This window comes from Pteropus vampyrus, unplaced genomic scaffold (genome assembly GCF_000151845.1).
Source record: "Pteropus vampyrus isolate Shadow unplaced genomic scaffold, Pvam_2.0 Scaffold158, whole genome shotgun sequence".
NCBI lineage: Eukaryota > Metazoa > Chordata > Mammalia > Chiroptera > Pteropodidae > Pteropus > Pteropus vampyrus.
In genome coordinates, this window is record NW_011888939.1 from 562,575 (window position 1) to 578,572 (window position 15,998).

Below are 15,998 nucleotides of genomic sequence, written 5' to 3' on the forward strand. Positions count from 1 at the left end.
CGTTTGAGGAGACTTGGCTTTCTTGGCATATTTTGTTCTTTGTATTCCTGACTGTGAATGACATTATCCGTTTTCTTTTCCCCCAGCTTCAAGATTTGACCCCAAGTTCTTATGTTTCTTTTACTTTTTTTTTTGTATTTCTCTTTTATTTTTCCTCAAGGGAAAAAGTGAGAAATAGAGGCGAGTCAGGTAGACAAAGGAAAAGAAAGGATCGGGCTGCGTTTTCACCTTCCTTCAGATATCCAGGCATAAATAAGAGGCGAATTCAGTGGCCATAACATTCCTCTCTCATGTGAAGAATAGATCTTCCATGAAATACGAGCATCCCCCCCAACGCCTACCCTGTCGGTACACGCTCTGCTTCCCGGTTGACTCTTTCTGCTGTAAAAAAGATTTGGCGTCTCCATAGGGCTTCGAGCTGCGGCAGAGGAGGAATGTTGGAGGGGGGCTGGGGGTGTTCCGCGAGGCGGTGACACATTTCAGGTAAATAGCTGTCAGGGACCTGAGATCTCATTCATAGCTTTGTCAGAGTAACCTTCGGGGGAGAGGCGGGGAGTTCTCTTCTCCCACGTGAGAGGTTGCCATTCGTGTTTTAATTTGCTGTTACATTTTGAAAAAAAATAACAACTTACAAGGAAGTCATTTATCTTTTTATGATCTGATTTTCGCCCAGAACCCCTGCTTCTCTTTCCCTTTCTCCCCGGAAGTGTGTTTTCAGCCTCCCCTGTTCCCTTGGTCTCTGACACGTGGTTCTGCGCTTCCACCTTCGCGTGCAGCCGTGAGCTGCCGGCTTCGTGGAGTCCACTGCCGGGCAGGTGGGCGGGTTCCGTGCTGGCTCCTGACGGCTTCTGGTCGTGACTGAAGCCCGAATTCTGCTTTCAGCCGTCGGCACACAGATCTAGGTCCGTCGGAATGCTTCGCCCTCACCGCTTCACGGTGGAGAGGCACGCGCGGGGGAGGCCTTCGGGGTCGGTTGCTACAGAGCTGGTGCACTGCAGGCCGCAGGCGCCGGCCGCGTGGCAGCCGTCACCGGCGTTTGCCCCATCAGTCAGGCATCTTCAGCGCCTTTCTTGTTTTTTTTTTAAAGTATAAACCAGAAGGGACTATCTGAAATGCTTATTTTATCATCTTCTGCTCAAGTCAAGGTAATGTATCTATTACTAGGCTTATTTATTTACTAGCAGAGATTTATTAAGAAATAAGGATGTGGTCCCTATAAAGGAAATTCGGAGTGTAGCCCATTTAAAATGCATCAGGGAGAAAGGAGGTCATCGGGACTCTTACCCCACCTGTCTCTGTAATATCAGAAAGGTCCCCTTCCTTCCACATTGCTAGAGCTTTAGAGAATAGTCCCTCTCCTGTGAAAGTGTAGCTTCTGCTTTAGATCTTGCTTGAGAATAGGCCAGTTTTATGTATCAAGAGCTTGGATATTTTTGAAAAGAATGAAAAGTTGACCTTGCTCTGCGTTTCCTTTTACAGCGTTTCCGAGATTAAGATGGAAGATATTTTGTCTGTTCTGACAAGGGATGATTGTTTTCCGGGGAAGCAGTGGGGAAAGCAGGTGAGTTTGGTTATTCGCTGTGCCCGCTGCTGGCAGACACGACCCGCCTCCGGTCTGGGTAGTGGGGGCCCTGTTACAGGGCAGTTGTTTGTCATCAAGTAACACGGGTATCTGAGGACCACGAACGTTAGGCGAGGCCAAATCTGGTTGTGTGTTTTCTTTTCTTCGCTCCTGGGCGTGTTTGCTGGTCTCATTCAGTTAACGGGCTACAGTCCATCCTGGAGGCCTGCCAGGCGGCAGCAGGCTTCCCAGAATGGAGGTCTCATCCAAGGCCAGAATGCATTGGACGCAGTGGTATTGGCTCACCCGTGGTGGTCCCTCTCCAGACGATCACCAAGGACAACCGACTAGACCGTCCACCCAAGAGAGCATGGAAAAATAAGTATCTCTGTGTCTTTTCAGACACACTTAGTGCACCCATTTTGAATGTGTGCTATACACAGAGGAAGAGTAAAGTCGAGATCATTAAGAAGAATTTTTATTCCCCGTGCGGTTCCTGTGGAGCGCCGGAGCGGTTGCTCACAGCCCCGAGCGCCCTCTCCTGCCTCCTGTCCGAGGCTTTTTCCTGCTTGTGGTCGTTTCCCCACCCAGCCCAACATGCTACTCAGCACGTCACGTGTGCATGTGCGCGAGTGTGTGTGTGTGTGCGCGCGTGGTGAGCGATGTCGCTATACGTAATTTTGTCTGTGAAATATTATTTGAATGTTTTACATTTGTTTTTATATGCCTGAGGATAGATTGGAAAATCAGAGCCAAAGAGATCAAGCTTAAGCGTTTCTTTATCCATTAGCACGTGTCTTTGGGTCGACGTTCTCCCTGCGGCAGGGACTCCGTCTGAGGGATCCTGACTTAAGTTCTCTTCCAGAGAGCACGTAAAGAAACCAGTCTGAGAAAAAGAGGAAATGATCGCCTCCGTGTGTGTCCTGGGCCCGGGACTGTGCTGAGCCCTTCACGTGCTCCATCCCATTTAACCTTGCAGCAGCCCTGGAAGGTGGATGTCACTGTCCCACTCTGTAGATGGGGAAACTGAGGCCGCAGAGGTGAAGGAGGGCACCGGGGCACCCTGACCATCCTTCACCCTCCTGGGGTGTGGCAGCAGGCAAGCCGGCCTCAGCACACGCGCTTCGCTGTACACCCGTGCGCCCGTTAGCGTTAACTAAACCAAGAAAACGGAACTGCGTTGCTTTTTAAATTAGGTAATTTCAGCCGTTTTCATAGAGCTGAATGGTGGTCAATAAATGGTATCACAGCAGAGTTCCCTGTGAGTCAGGAAAGCGATTAAAGGCTTAGTCGATCAACAAGTTATTTTAAGCGATATTTCACGTAAAACATCCCAGCCGTCTCGGACTTTGGGCCGGCCTTGTAAACAGTTTCTTGTCGAGGGAATCGACCAGTAACGAAGCAGACACTCCTTGGTCTTGGCGCATGTCAGTTCATCTTCGTGAGGCGATTGCAAATTCTAGTTGGGGGTTTTTTTTAGTGTTCCCACAGGTGCTTCGTTATGGCCCAGGACAGGTGTGTGGGATAGGCAGGAGCCCCTGGGGACCGTGTGAGGGGGCCGTGTAGCAGAGCGGTTAGGAGCGTGGCCTCTGGGTCAGACTCCGAACCTCACTTCCCAGCCGTGGGACTTTGAGCAAGTCCTGGGCCTTCCTCGGCCTCAGTTTCTTCACGTGCAAAATCGAGTCAATAATGATAGCATTCTTCTACGAGGACACTGGAGGGCTGAGTAAGAAATAACCCGAAAGCCCCAACGCAGGTACCGAAGGGCATTTTGCTGTTGTTGTTGCTAATCATTATTCTCATCAGTTGGTACCAGTTAGAGTCCAGACTGCCCAACGTGAAGCCCAGTGCCTTTTGCTGTGTCACCATAAGTGGGACCTGTCTGGTCTCCAGACGCAAGAGCAAGCCGTAAGGTTACAAAATGAGACAGTAAAGGTTTGATCAAATCAAGCCTGTGCTTGTGCTGCTTCTGGGCCGGCTTCGGAGTCGGCGTTTATCCCGTGAGCGCGGGTCGCGGTGTGCACTGCACAGTCCCGGGGGGCGGCGGGTGTGGAGCGCCCCTGAGGGACGGTGCCCTGGAGAAGGAGCAGAGCAGCTGCAGACTATGTCTCTGCCCGCGGAGGCCTCGCCTTGGCTGGAGGCCAGGCCTGAAGACTCGTTGAGGCTGGAGGGACCATCACAGCTCGTGATGAGGGCCGGGCCTAGGGTCACACAGACTTGGGTTTGAGTCCTTGCTTCACAGCCGGTAGTGCAGGGCCGTGGGCCGATTGTCTTTACCCAGCCTCAGTTTCCCCATCTGTAAATGCGGAGAGCGAGAGTACCCACCTTGTAGGGTTGTGTGAGGTGTAGGTGGAAGGAGGCGTGATGTGCTCTGCACACTTCCGGGCCTCGATGGATGCGGATGAATGGAATGTTTTCATATCTTTAAGGTTTGGTGATCTCTGGTTTTAAAAAAGAAAAAACACTAAGCAAGGGTGGGCTTTCACTGACTCCGAAACATCTGGATAACTTAGAAAGCTAAATTAATCACAGTAGGTTCTACACGTCACGGTGATGAAAACCTGAGTCGGACCAGACTTAACTTTAACTCAAAGGACAAAGAAAACCTAAACTAAATCGACATGTAATTATACAGCCCGGGAAGGCGCTTTCTGTGCGTGCCCCACGTGGATAGTGGAAGGCGTGAAGTAGACACTGGCTACAGCCTTCAGTTCTGTGTCCCACACGGAGTGCAGTGTGATTCGCTGTCCCCAATTTGGGCAGCTCTCTAACGCAGGCACCAAGTGTGGGCGGAGTGAGGAGGCCTTTCACACGTACCGCCAGACAGCTCATTATGCTGTCCCTCCTCAGCCAGCTTGGTGAAAGTCCACCGTAAATGTCCCTTTGGCACATACGTTTTTGGGTTTCTGTGAACAGAAAGCAAGCTAGCGAAGCATCTGTAAAATGTATATTTCATATTTAGGTATATAAAATATACATAGCTACGCCTGGGTGTGTGAATGTTCACCCACCTACAAAGAGAATAAATTTGATCTTTCAACTTTTACTGGAAAGCACTCAGAAGGTTCTAGGGACTGTGGGAGTGAAACTCAGCTTGGCAACAAAGTGATTAAAACGAAATCTTTTCATTTAGTTTTAAAATACCTTAGAAGTTAGTGATACCAAGACACGTGCTTCGTCCCCGCCCGCCCCCCCCCAAAAAAAAGCCTTTCTCCCCCATCACTGCTACTGCTTAAAATGTGACAACAAAATCCGGGGTAGTTACCTTAAACTCATCTGCTGCTACTTGATAGGTGTGAAATTTTTATCTTCGGGGTACACACACACCCAGACATGTTTTTCCTGTCAATTCTTTTGTCCTTAAAACATGCCAGGAAACTTATCCTAACAAAAAACCGTCACCGGCATTGCTAAACATTAAAATTAAAATGAGATCACTAGCCCCTAGCTTAGTTCTTTGTGATCTAAGATCAGTAGGGTCTTAGAGACAAAGGATGTTGACTGCACAGACTGATGAAATGTATTTTTCTCACTGCCCGTGGCCCTCTGGTTCCAAGCTGGCTTCATTAACCAGTGCTGAATCTCCGTGTCTTTGAGGGGTGCGAGCCAGTCCTGCAGGGGGTTGGCGTGCCCTCCGGGCCTTGACCCCCTCATTATGGGAGCAGTTTACCTGTCTGGGGCTGAGCTGGTGCCGTGTAACTCTGCCCCCTCTGTCTTCAGTTTAAATTTAGACTGTCCTCCTCAGAAGACAACTGAAAAATTCCTCATTCGCTCTCAAGAGGGGCAATTTTAAAATAAAGAGTTTCGGGAAGCGGGAGTGGGGAGACTAAGACACGCTTTTTCCTATGTTTTCTGTCATTAACTTTTTCTCATATTTTTACTAAAACTGACCTCATCATTGCAGACATGCGAGCCTAGTTTTAACACCTTTTTCTACATATTTCGCTTGTATACACACTCACATTTTATATGTATGTGTGTATATGTAATTTTTTTTTTTTTTGGCTGGGAAGAAAAGATGCCTCATTTTGAAACCTAAAGGGGGGAATAAGAAAAGCCCTTTGTAATATATTGCCATATTATCACTAAATCCCCTGACAGTTGTGACACAGAAGCAAGTCACCTGTCACTTAAGCTTGAGGTCTCTTTAATTTTCTCCTGGAATTCGCACCAGGCTGTCTTTAATTTGAGGCCTTTATTGGAATTCTGAAACCTCTCTGCCTCCCTGGCTCTCAGATCTATTCTGAGAGCTGTTACAGAATGTATACAATAACCAACAGAGGGATTCGAGAGGGCTGGAGCTCTGTTTATTTAACACTCTAGAGGGATTTTTGTGCTTATTCGGTCCTGGCTGCCCGCTTTCAATATCGCTTTGACAACCATTCTGCCCTTCTCATTAATTTTAAACAGTTAAAACATGGGAAAAAGAGGAAAAAGTTTTCATTATTAAAGTGCTTTACTTTTTAATAACAGAGGATTCTGTCCGCCAGGGGAAAGGGCATCCTCGCTAATTTCACATTCATATTAAAAAAAAAAAAACCTCCAGGAAAGGTGACAGTTGTGCCGCTGAGGTGGCTTAACGAAAGGAGGGCAGCAAAAAAAAAGTTTGCATTTCGCAGCAGTTAAGAGGCTAAAAAAAATCCTTGTTAATGACAACAGCAAATGTCCACTTTCGTAACTCAGCTCCTGGTGACTTTTCTCTTGACATTTGAGTGGCTCAAACCCTGAGGGGGACCGTGTACTGTGAAATCAGCCAGACTGTCATCAGCCAAGCAGGTAGCAGGAGTGATTTGACTAAACTAAAAACATCCTCAGCTTGTTAAGTCTCTATTAATACAGAGACGAATGTCGACCGTTTGCTTCTCCCCCGCTTTGTCTCTCGGGCAGGTCGACTCCGTGTCTGGGCCGACACGCTCCGCCAGACGCAAGCACGCACCCTGTCCTCTGCGGGGGTGAAAGGCGCATGGACTGGGCCTCACTGTGTTTTTTTTCCCCCCCTGGGGACCTACTTGGGGTTTTGGGGGAGTGGGTGGGCAAAAGCTTCAGAGCACCCATTCAAAGAGTCAACGTATTAGCCAAGTTGGGTTGGAGAATCTGTGTCTTTTGCATGTCAGTTACACATTCAATAGAAAGCAATCACGTTCCATTAAATCCAGGAAACAAAATCACTCGTTTTTAGCGGGATGTAAAGAAAAGAAGTCTCTGAGATGGTTACAGGATGGAAAGGAAGTCATTTTTTATTAACGTTTCCCATCCTCAGGGTCCTTCATGCATACAGATGTCACTTCTCACAGCGGGACGGTTTGCTGGGGAGGGCCCAGGCAGTCTTCCCAAATGTGGATTGCTGGAACAGCCAGCTTCTACTAGGGCCTTGCGAACTCAGCACAGGGATTCTGGGCCGAGAGGAGGAATCTGAAACTCTGAAAGTCCGAACCTCCCTGGGAATGAGGAAGCATGCTCTGAAGTTCAAGGCTGGGCTGGATTTTAGGCAGGTCACCAGGGGATGCTCTTAAACAGTAACTGCCAGTGTCCCATCACGAGTGTCAGGGAAGGGAGAAGGTTCCAGGCCTACATAGGAGACACAGGATGCATCTGAACAGTAGGTCCAATAATGTTCTGAACGGACTTGGAAAATTCCTAAGTGTCTCTAATGAACTTTGATTTTGTACGTGAGTGAGAAGAGGCCAGGAGGAAGAGTAAGTAAATAAGCGGATAAACAGACCTGATCTGCTCCCTCACAAAGCCATCCTATCCTCTCTGCTTGGCTCGAGCATCTTTATCGCTCCCTTTTTCCCCGGTAATATTGAAGGGATTACCCTCGCCGGCCCCTGGGTGGTTACTGTGTGGTTTTACTGTTATTAAATCTGTGATAAACTGCTTCATTATTCCTGACTCTGACTCTGTCTCTCCTTTAATCCTTCCGTCACCCTCCCAGAAACCCCGTGCCTTGAGCCCCCAGGGGATCCGAGAGCGAGCCACGGTCTTGCAGACGGTGTTTGAAGATTACGTGCACTCCAGTGAGCAGACGGTCTCCTGGGCAAAGAAAGGTTGGTCAGTTTCTTAGGTGACTGTGGACGGGTGGTCCAGCAGGGAGCGTCATCCCGGCCACCACCCGCACACCCCAGACGGGTCGAGAGGCCAACCAGGGGTCTCCACTCACCAGCAAAAGCCTTCGATCTCCCTAATTCTGCAGGGTTTGGAGGCAGGCGCGGAAGGCTTTAAAGCGATGTTAAATGTTAATTTCATCCTTCCCCATGTTTTGCACAAATGAGGCTTTATCTGGGCTTAAGTCAGGACTAGGGCTGTGACCCGGCAACATGGAACTTAGGGACCATTTTTCCCTTTTTTCGAAAACTAGATAGAGATGGGCACGTCAGCGGACGTAGTGTAGAGAGAGAATCAGAGATGGGTGAGGGCTGGGGATAATGGACCCGAGCAGGTCTCCTGGCTGACGGCACAGAGGAAAACGAGGAGGAACCGTGCTGAGGCGGGGCGTAGACCCTGCACCCAGGCCCTAGGACCTTTAGGAGAGGCTTAGGTGTCAACTTAGTGTCCAGACCCTTTACAGGGTAAGTCGTCTCCTGGGATGACCAAGCACTAGGTGCGGGGCGTGGAGGGTGGGGCGAGCTTACAGCGGAGCACAGTGTGTCTCCACTGGGGACAGTGTCATGCGTGCTCATGAGACTTCAGACATGTCAGGAGGCCCACAGTCCTTGCTGGGAGTTGCCTGCTGCTCTGAGACGAGTGCCTGGCCAGCTCAGCAACACAGCAGGTCCTCAGAGAGGGTCACTGCGTCCCACATCTCGCAACGTCGAGAAGCCGCAGGAACTTAGCTCTTGTCTGGATCAGGCCGTGCTGAAACTGTTTCCGTTGTGTGTGGCTTTGCTTAAAGTCACAGAACTTCTCCCCAGCGTTAAATGAGGGCGTACTGTGTCTGAACACTAGAGCATCTTTTTTTTACGATTTGAAATTTTTTTTAGATCATTTAACAAATAATGTATTGAATTGGACATTATTCTGGGTGCCTGGGATACATCAGAGGTCAAACAGATAAAAATCTTCACCTTTCTAACATTCTAATTTGGGGGCAGACAGTGAGCATAATAAATGATAAATAAATTGTATATAAATTAGTCTGTTCAAGTGGTCAGAACTAAAAAAAATAGAGTGGGGTAGGGAGACGCAGTGGGTGACAGGGAGGAGTGCATTTTATATAGAGGGTCAGGGGGGGCCCTGTTGTGAAGGTGACACTTGAGCAAAAGCCCACAGAGGGATCAGGCACATGGCTGCGGCAGAAGACCCTCCAGGAAGTGGGAACAGGACGCGGAAGGCAGCCTGCGGGAAGCAGGGGCTCGGCAGAGGCGGGTCACGTCGGATGGCCTCGCGGAGGCTGTTGAGACAGGTTACCCTGAGCGAAAGGGGAGCCATGGACGGGCTTGGAGCGGAGACGAGTGGTCTGACAGAGGCTTGAAAAGGTCACCAGCTGCTGTATGAGAACGGACACGGGGCAAGGGTGCAGGCCAGGGGGCTGGTGATGGCGACGGGGCCATCGCGGTCATCGGGAACTAGACAGTAAACACGGGTCGTCAGCCAGTATGTCTCCGTGCCTGTCGTACACTGTGGCCCTCTGCGAAGGCAGTCCTTGGTTGTCCCCACACACGGGGACAAGTCGGAAGGAACTGTCCGAGGTGAAAGAGAAGCCCCAGCACTTGCCCCGTAACCGCCGGCGCGTGATGAGCGTGTACCCTTCTGGACAGGGGTCGGCGATAGTCTAAATGAAATCCTAGTGCTTCCCTAAGGTGAACTCAGCAGTTCCTAAGGGTTTTCCTCAGCACCTACCTTTCGAAAGTGCTGGAACACGTCTCCCAAGAGGAATAGAATATTTGTCACAGCACAGCTTTGCAGAGTTCGGTCATTTGTTGAGAGTTAGGCAGACTCAGCTTGCGACGCGGCGCGGTGCGTAACTAGGTGCCGTGCTGCAGGATCGCAGGATGAATAACAAAGTTGCCACGAAAAAAAATAAATCAGAGCCGCGCCATCGTCTTGGCTTCGGTGCAGCAGTATTTCGGACATTCTGGTTGCTGCTGAGAGTAGCTCCTCCTTCGAGGATGTGGTTTGGTGCTTTCTCTCATACTCATCACCGAACTTGGTAATAGAGAAACAAACAGAGGCACTTGTCTTTTTAAAGGTTGGAGCGGGGCCACTCCCGAACAGTCTCACGCCGAGAAGGAAATGATGTACCCTTGTTCTTAACTGCTCGCCGATGTCCACGCCAGATCGATGGTGGCCGGGGACCAACCGCCCGTGGTGGTTCTCAGCCACCCACTGTAGACGTCAGCTCTTTACTCTTCATTTCTCTCCTGTTTCTTAGGATTGCACGTTCTGGGGGTCTTGGGGGGAACATACACACAGTTGTCACTATAAACAACTTTGGGACAGCGACTCCACCCCATAAGCGGATCGTATCTTTTGCGTTTCAGCTTTTGCATATGCAAATCTTCCACTACTGACTTGCCTCCCTTTTATGCCAGTTCAGAACCCACCTCATGAATAATTAACAGAGCAGCTGGTTTTTGCCTTCATGGCAGAAAACTAGTCGGAAACTGGGCCAAGCGTGCGTTTGTTTTTCTTTAGCGTTTTCTGATCCCGTCGTTGTCGATGACCATCGCTTGATTGTTGTCAGTTTCCAGGAGCTGCTTCTCCTTTCTTATCTCATTTCTTGCATCTTTTTAGCCAGAGATTCAAGTGGTAAAAAATCGTGGTAACACAGCTTTGAACAAAAATTTTAGAAAGTGGGGTCTTTCACCTGCAAAGACCTCTCCTGAGGTTTGCGCCTGTCCACATCACATCCCCCCCCAAAGAGCCGGGGCTACACGCGTGGGAGGGAGTTATGCCTGGCTTGGAAAGGATGCTTCTCAGAGTCGAGAAAGCCCAGACCACTGGTGACAAGTCAGCCCTCTGCCCTCAGTGCGACGAAAGACAGGCCGGGCCCTGGGCCCAACGCTTTGTCTCTGGGAGAATGATAACGAGCCACCTCCTGTCCCACTTCCTTCGGGTAGTTGTCACTGTCGAGACGTGTCAGGTTGGAGGACGCATGTCCCTTTACTCTGGACAGACATGGCTCTTCGGGGGTGAGCGAGGCTGGGACGAGCAGGGGTGTCTGCCCCTTTGGTGCTGGAGTTCTTTCTCCCTCCTCGATCCTAAGCACTGTCCGTAAGGTGCCGCTCTTCCCGCTCAGATGCCCAAGAATAAATTTGACTTTAATTTTAAATCTAATTAAAAATAGATTTCCCTTCATTCATCTACCTTCTGGCTCGGAAATAGACACGAGCGGCTGCGGCGCGCTCCCTCGAACTGGCCGCAGCTCCGCCCGTCGCCCCAAATAAGCGTCCGCTTTCGTTGCTTCTCCGCTTTCCGCTTGTCTTGGCCCCTCGGCCCCTGTTCCTTCTGCATGTTCCTGACACTGCCAGCACGAGCCACTTCCTGCCCCTCGGAAGGTCCTGCAGACAGCTGCTGCCGCATCTGAAATTCCTGCTTCTCTGCATCACCCAAACATGGGTGTCCGTGGGAGGGTACGAGGACGACCAAGGTCGCCATCCCCTGTGACACGGGAGCCTTGAGGACAAGCAGGTTTAGTAAAAATACGCAGCGCGAAATGCTGCCCGACCAGTCATCGAGGGAGAAAACACCTCGCCCGTTCTTGGCAAACTCATGATCCCTGTAAAGCCAGGCGCTGGGCAGCTGCGTCCCCAGGGACAGAGGCTCTCCATCCTTGGGTCTTAGGGGCAGTGTGGAGATGAGGCTGAAGCGAGGGGCTGGTCTGCCCCAGCAGAGGAGAGGGGTGAATGAGGAGGCCTGAGCCAGCCTTTGGGTAATAGATTTTAAAAGTGCAAATTCTTTCATTCGTTTGGCTTGGCCTGGCATGGTTTCTGACTGGGGAAGGAAAGGGAGCAGAGGAGGAGAGGCCTGGGTCCCCCGGGCCGTGGTAGGTACGGGGGTTCCCTCCCCGAGGGCTCGACCGTGTGCGGCTGGGTGTCTGGGAGCCTGGCGTCAGGACAGACCACTTGGAGTGCTACAGATTTTCCTTGCAAAAGCAGCTAGTCCCCAGTTATTAAAAAGGAGAGCGAGCACAGATGTAAGGGGGTGTGGGGGAGTTGCCTCGGTTATTATTTCTCATCGATTGGGAAAAGAAGTTCACTTTGCTCAGTAAATAGAGCTTTGATGGATTCCCAGGATCCTTCCAGGATCTGAGCTGCTAAAATGACACTTTTTATTACTGTTCATAAACGCCGATCTCCAGGTGCTGCTGGGGTATTACGTGTAAGCTGTGGGCAAACTTGCCAGTCCAGTGGCTCAACGGGCGAGGGCGAGAGAGGCTGGCATTTAGTGCCTCCTTCCATCAGCCCCTGCGGCGGCAGGAGAGCAGGGCCGGGAAGCGGAGCAGGCCGCGATGGGCGGGGACACTCTTCAGAGCCATCCCTTCCGCCCTGTTCGTGAGGAGAGGGCAGACACTCGTTTTCATGGTCATTGCAAGATATTCACGGGGAGCCGCCCTCGGGAGAATCTTTCCCCGGGGAATGCGAGGGAAGGCAGGCGACAGCCACCCACCTGGCCAGCATCCAGGTTCAGAGCAGGGACCTTTTTCTTAAGTTTAAAATAGACTGGAACTCTCAAGATAGAATGTTCAATAAACGCCTTGAAACTGTTAGCAGTCCTCAAAGGATGAACGGTTTCGTGGACTGTTTTAGAAATTTAATAGTTTTCTTTCTCCTTTCTAAAGTTCTGCTTCATTTCCTCTCACGCATTTTTTTGAATGGGTAGGAAGCACCGTATCCGTCAATCCTGGAGACTTTAGAATGAATTTGGTTTTAAGCTCCCAAGAGTACACGAAGAGCTGGCACAGGTGATTCCTTTGGGCTGGGGCGGGGCTCGTGGCGGAGGCGGCATTTATAAGAATGTCATTCATTCATAACAAACGTGAGGACAGTCACAAAGCCCTTCGAACTCTTTGAATTGGGTAATATTTGCATGCCTCAATCATTCAAAAGTAAACTTTAATTAGGAAATTTTTTCCTAATATAAAGGTCTAATGATTTAATTTTTCATACGAAAATGACATCCTACACTGCTCAAGTCTCAGTCTCACTCGCTCGCTCGCTGTCATTCACTTATACAGGGAGCATTTACCAGGTGCCTGCTCGGTGCCCCGTACTGTGCTAGGCCCCAAGGCTAATGAAGAAAACAGAGCCCTGTCCTCTAGGGTTATTACAAGCTACACAGTAAAGTGCGAAATTATATTGTTTATTCAGGTGATAATTGGGGCCTCTGGGGTTTTTGTTTGTTTGTTTTTTGAGGAATTAAAGAAAAGCAAGTATAGATTGAGGTTGTTGCTGAATGTTGGCTGCCTGGTCGTGTGCTGTCGTCACCTGGCGGGGTGAGCTACACAGGACGGGCTCTGGGCCGGGGCTTGTGGGACACTCCCCCGTCCTGACAGCCTCCCACACCCTCGTTTCCCTTTCAGCCCTGCAGTCCTTCATCCGTGCCTACACCACCTACCCCCGAGAGCTGAAGCACATCTTCCACGTTCGGCTGCTCCACCTTGGGCACGTGGCTAAGAGCTTCGGGCTAAGAGATGCGCCCCAGAATCTTAGCGTCTCGGCCGTAAAAAAGAAAAAAGCCGCCCCGAAAAGGTAAGATGAGCTGAATTTGTCCTGTGACAAATGGCCGAAAGTTGGGTGGGGGTGGAAGCTCTGTTCCGATCCGCAGAAGTAGATGATGTGGTCGGCCACGTGCGTTCAGTGTCAACTGCTGTCTTCGATTTTTGTGGCAAATGATCATCAGTGTCTGTCCTTCCTTTCAATATAGTAAGAGGAAACGAGAGGGAAAGTACCTGATTGCAGTGTTTATAAGGCTCCGGCAGAAAATCGGTGGTGTCCCCCGTCGGGTCCAGGGTTGGTGGGATCATCGGAGCAGCGAGGCTGTGTCGGGTTGTCTTTACTGCCCACCAGTAGAGTAAACGCTGGACTTGCCACAGGAGGAGCGTCACCCTGGGAAGCTCTGGGACTTGTACAAAGGTTGATGCTGTGTCCCATGAAATTCACGCCGGTGGCATCCTGTTTCCGGATGACATGGGAGGGGCTGTCTGCCGAGCCCCAGCTCAGTCTCCCACAGGCTGGCCCCCGGCCCCGCGCATCACTCTCCCTGGTGCCGACATGCGTCTTCAGTGCTGAGCGCGGTGGGCTCGCCCCTCCCTCTAACAGCACGGTCAGATCCGGCCGGGGAGCCCAGCGAGGGGGTCAGCGCGAGGAGCGTCGCCCGCGGGCCGGGCACTGGGCTCCGAGTCCATCTCGCACTTTCTGGGGGTCCCGAGATGATTTCCTCAGCAGAGTGTGTCAGAGCCTTTCTTTATCCGCTCGGAGACAGTGTTCCAGCACCAGGCCCGCCCCTGCCAGGGACCGGGCTAGTGCAGGCCCCGCGAGCAGCTTTGGCGGGGGTCTCGGCGCGACAGCCATTGTCGCTTTCGCAGCACGTGGGCAGGAAGGACGCATCGAGCAAGTGTTTGGGGCACTGAACCCGGAGTGCTCTGCACAGTTAGTGACTTTTCGTTGTACGTCCTCCTTTTCGCACATTAATTCCAGTGCCAGAATCCACGTGTCCTCCACATCCGTGTGGTGAGTCTGTAGGCGGCGCCACACCTCCGCGCGTCCCAGCACAGTTCTTGTCTCGCTCGTTCACCAAGTGCTGACTACATCGGCCTTGTCAGGGCCCAGGGTCTGGTGTAGAATGAGAGAGGGAGAAGGGCCGCCCCGTGTGGGGAGATGACCGTTGGTCTTGCCTTTGGGCCCTTGGACTTCAAAGTCTGATGTGAGCTGTGAATCCTGGAGCCATGTTTTCGCTTCACTTCTCCGATCTTCAGTTTCCTCAGCTGTAAAAGGGAGAAGGAAATTTACGTGTTCAGCAAGTTCAGAAGGTCGTTTTCAGAGTCAGAATTAGCTATTGCAGCTCAGCGCGCCTTTTGAACCTTGAAGATCACGCGGGTGAAGCGCCTTAGGACACAGAGCTGGAAGCCAGGTGCGATGCGGTTCCAGAGCATCCAGCTTGGCTGTCCGGGGGCCTGGCATCTACAGGGCTCTTTGTAATGGATAAAGCCTTGCCTGATTCTGATTCCGATCTTGGAATGTTTACGATTCTCGATCGTTTCCTTACATGAATAGCTCTCACGTGGGGCGGTGCTCCAGTGACTGCAAGGCGGGTGTTCCCACGCGTGCTGCTCGGAGGAGCCCGAGACGCACCAGCCCTGGCTTCTCCCAGGCGGTTCAGAGGTGCAGAGCGCCGCCTGCTGCCACGCTGCCCGTCCTGGGCGGGCTGCAGCCAGACCGCGCCACCCGCCCTCTGCCAGCGCCCCGGACCTGCCCGGGAGCGGTGGCTGTGCCGGGACTGAGGCTGCGGTGCCTGTCCTTGGACTTGGGGGAGCTGGTGTCTGTGCCTGTTAACTCCGGTTTCCAGTATGCGACCAGACCACGAGGCCTCCGGTCAGGCCTGAGAGTGGCCTCCCAGTTATCCAGAAGCCTGGCCATCCCGTCCCTATCTCTTTGGAGAAGATAGGACTCTACCTGCCGGGCAATTACCGGTGAAGAAACATGATTTTTTTATTGCTGTCCCTTCAAACAAGTGCACTCCTAACACCTTACTGCTTGCAGATGACCTGCCTCATGGCTGGGACTTCATTAGCAAGTGTTACTCCAGATAGCAGCTCCTCAGCCCTTCTCCGGTCCTGGAAAGCAGAGCGGGAGGCGGGGAGGCAGTCAGAGGGCCACTCGCAGCCAGCATTGTCCCTACCTTGAGAAGCCACTAGGGAGAGGGCAAGCCGCCGCCTCCTGCTCTGCTGGCCCTCGCGAGCAGATGGGCACCAGGATGACAGTGCCCGTGCGAGCGGGGACTTAACAGGCTTTATTTGGGGAAGAATGGGCTGATTAGCGGATAAAGAGCATGTAAGATGGCATGGGGCAGCCTTTGATGTCTGGCGGGCGCGGCAGGGAGCCGGCGGTGAGTGACAGCAGTGTGTCACAGGATTACTCCGCCCGGGACAATGCCGCTCACTGTTCTTGCCATGTCGCCACTCTGTTACAGCTACTTTTCCCGTTGTCACGCCCTTCTTCGGAAGGCATGTCTCCCCACACGCCTTCCACCCTCCTGCCCGCCCCCGCCTCGCCAGCGCAGACGGCACCAGGGTACAGTAGCCACCTCCTTTCATTTGAGAAACTCTCGTCACTCCTGGAGGAAGAATGACTTTGCGGCTAATCTGCACAGGGACCGTATAATTGTGGTCAGAGTAGGCGGCAGAGAAGCCGCGACAGATTTTCCACACCTCGGTCGGGGCTGCAGCGAATGCCAGTCGCTGCTTTTCGAGGGCTGGAAAGAAAAGTCGGTTAAACCC

General features: G+C 51.7%; 1 protein-coding gene across 2 annotated transcripts in view; it reads left to right on the forward strand.

Moving 5' to 3' along the window:
• DDX31 (DEAD-box helicase 31) overlaps positions 1-15,998 on the forward strand; it is a 63,595-nt gene that overhangs the window by 33,038 nt on the left and 14,559 nt on the right. Inside the window, exons 13-15 of one of the 2 annotated variants that reach the window (XM_023536547.1) lie at positions 1,480-1,561; positions 7,497-7,608; positions 13,083-13,251. In XM_023536547.1, the coding sequence (XP_023392315.1) occupies positions 1,480-1,561; positions 7,497-7,608; positions 13,083-13,251 (363 nt within the window). The remainder of the gene's footprint in view (positions 1-1,479; positions 1,562-7,496; positions 7,609-13,082; positions 13,252-15,998) is intronic. The other variant, XM_023536546.1, reaches the window with a different exon arrangement.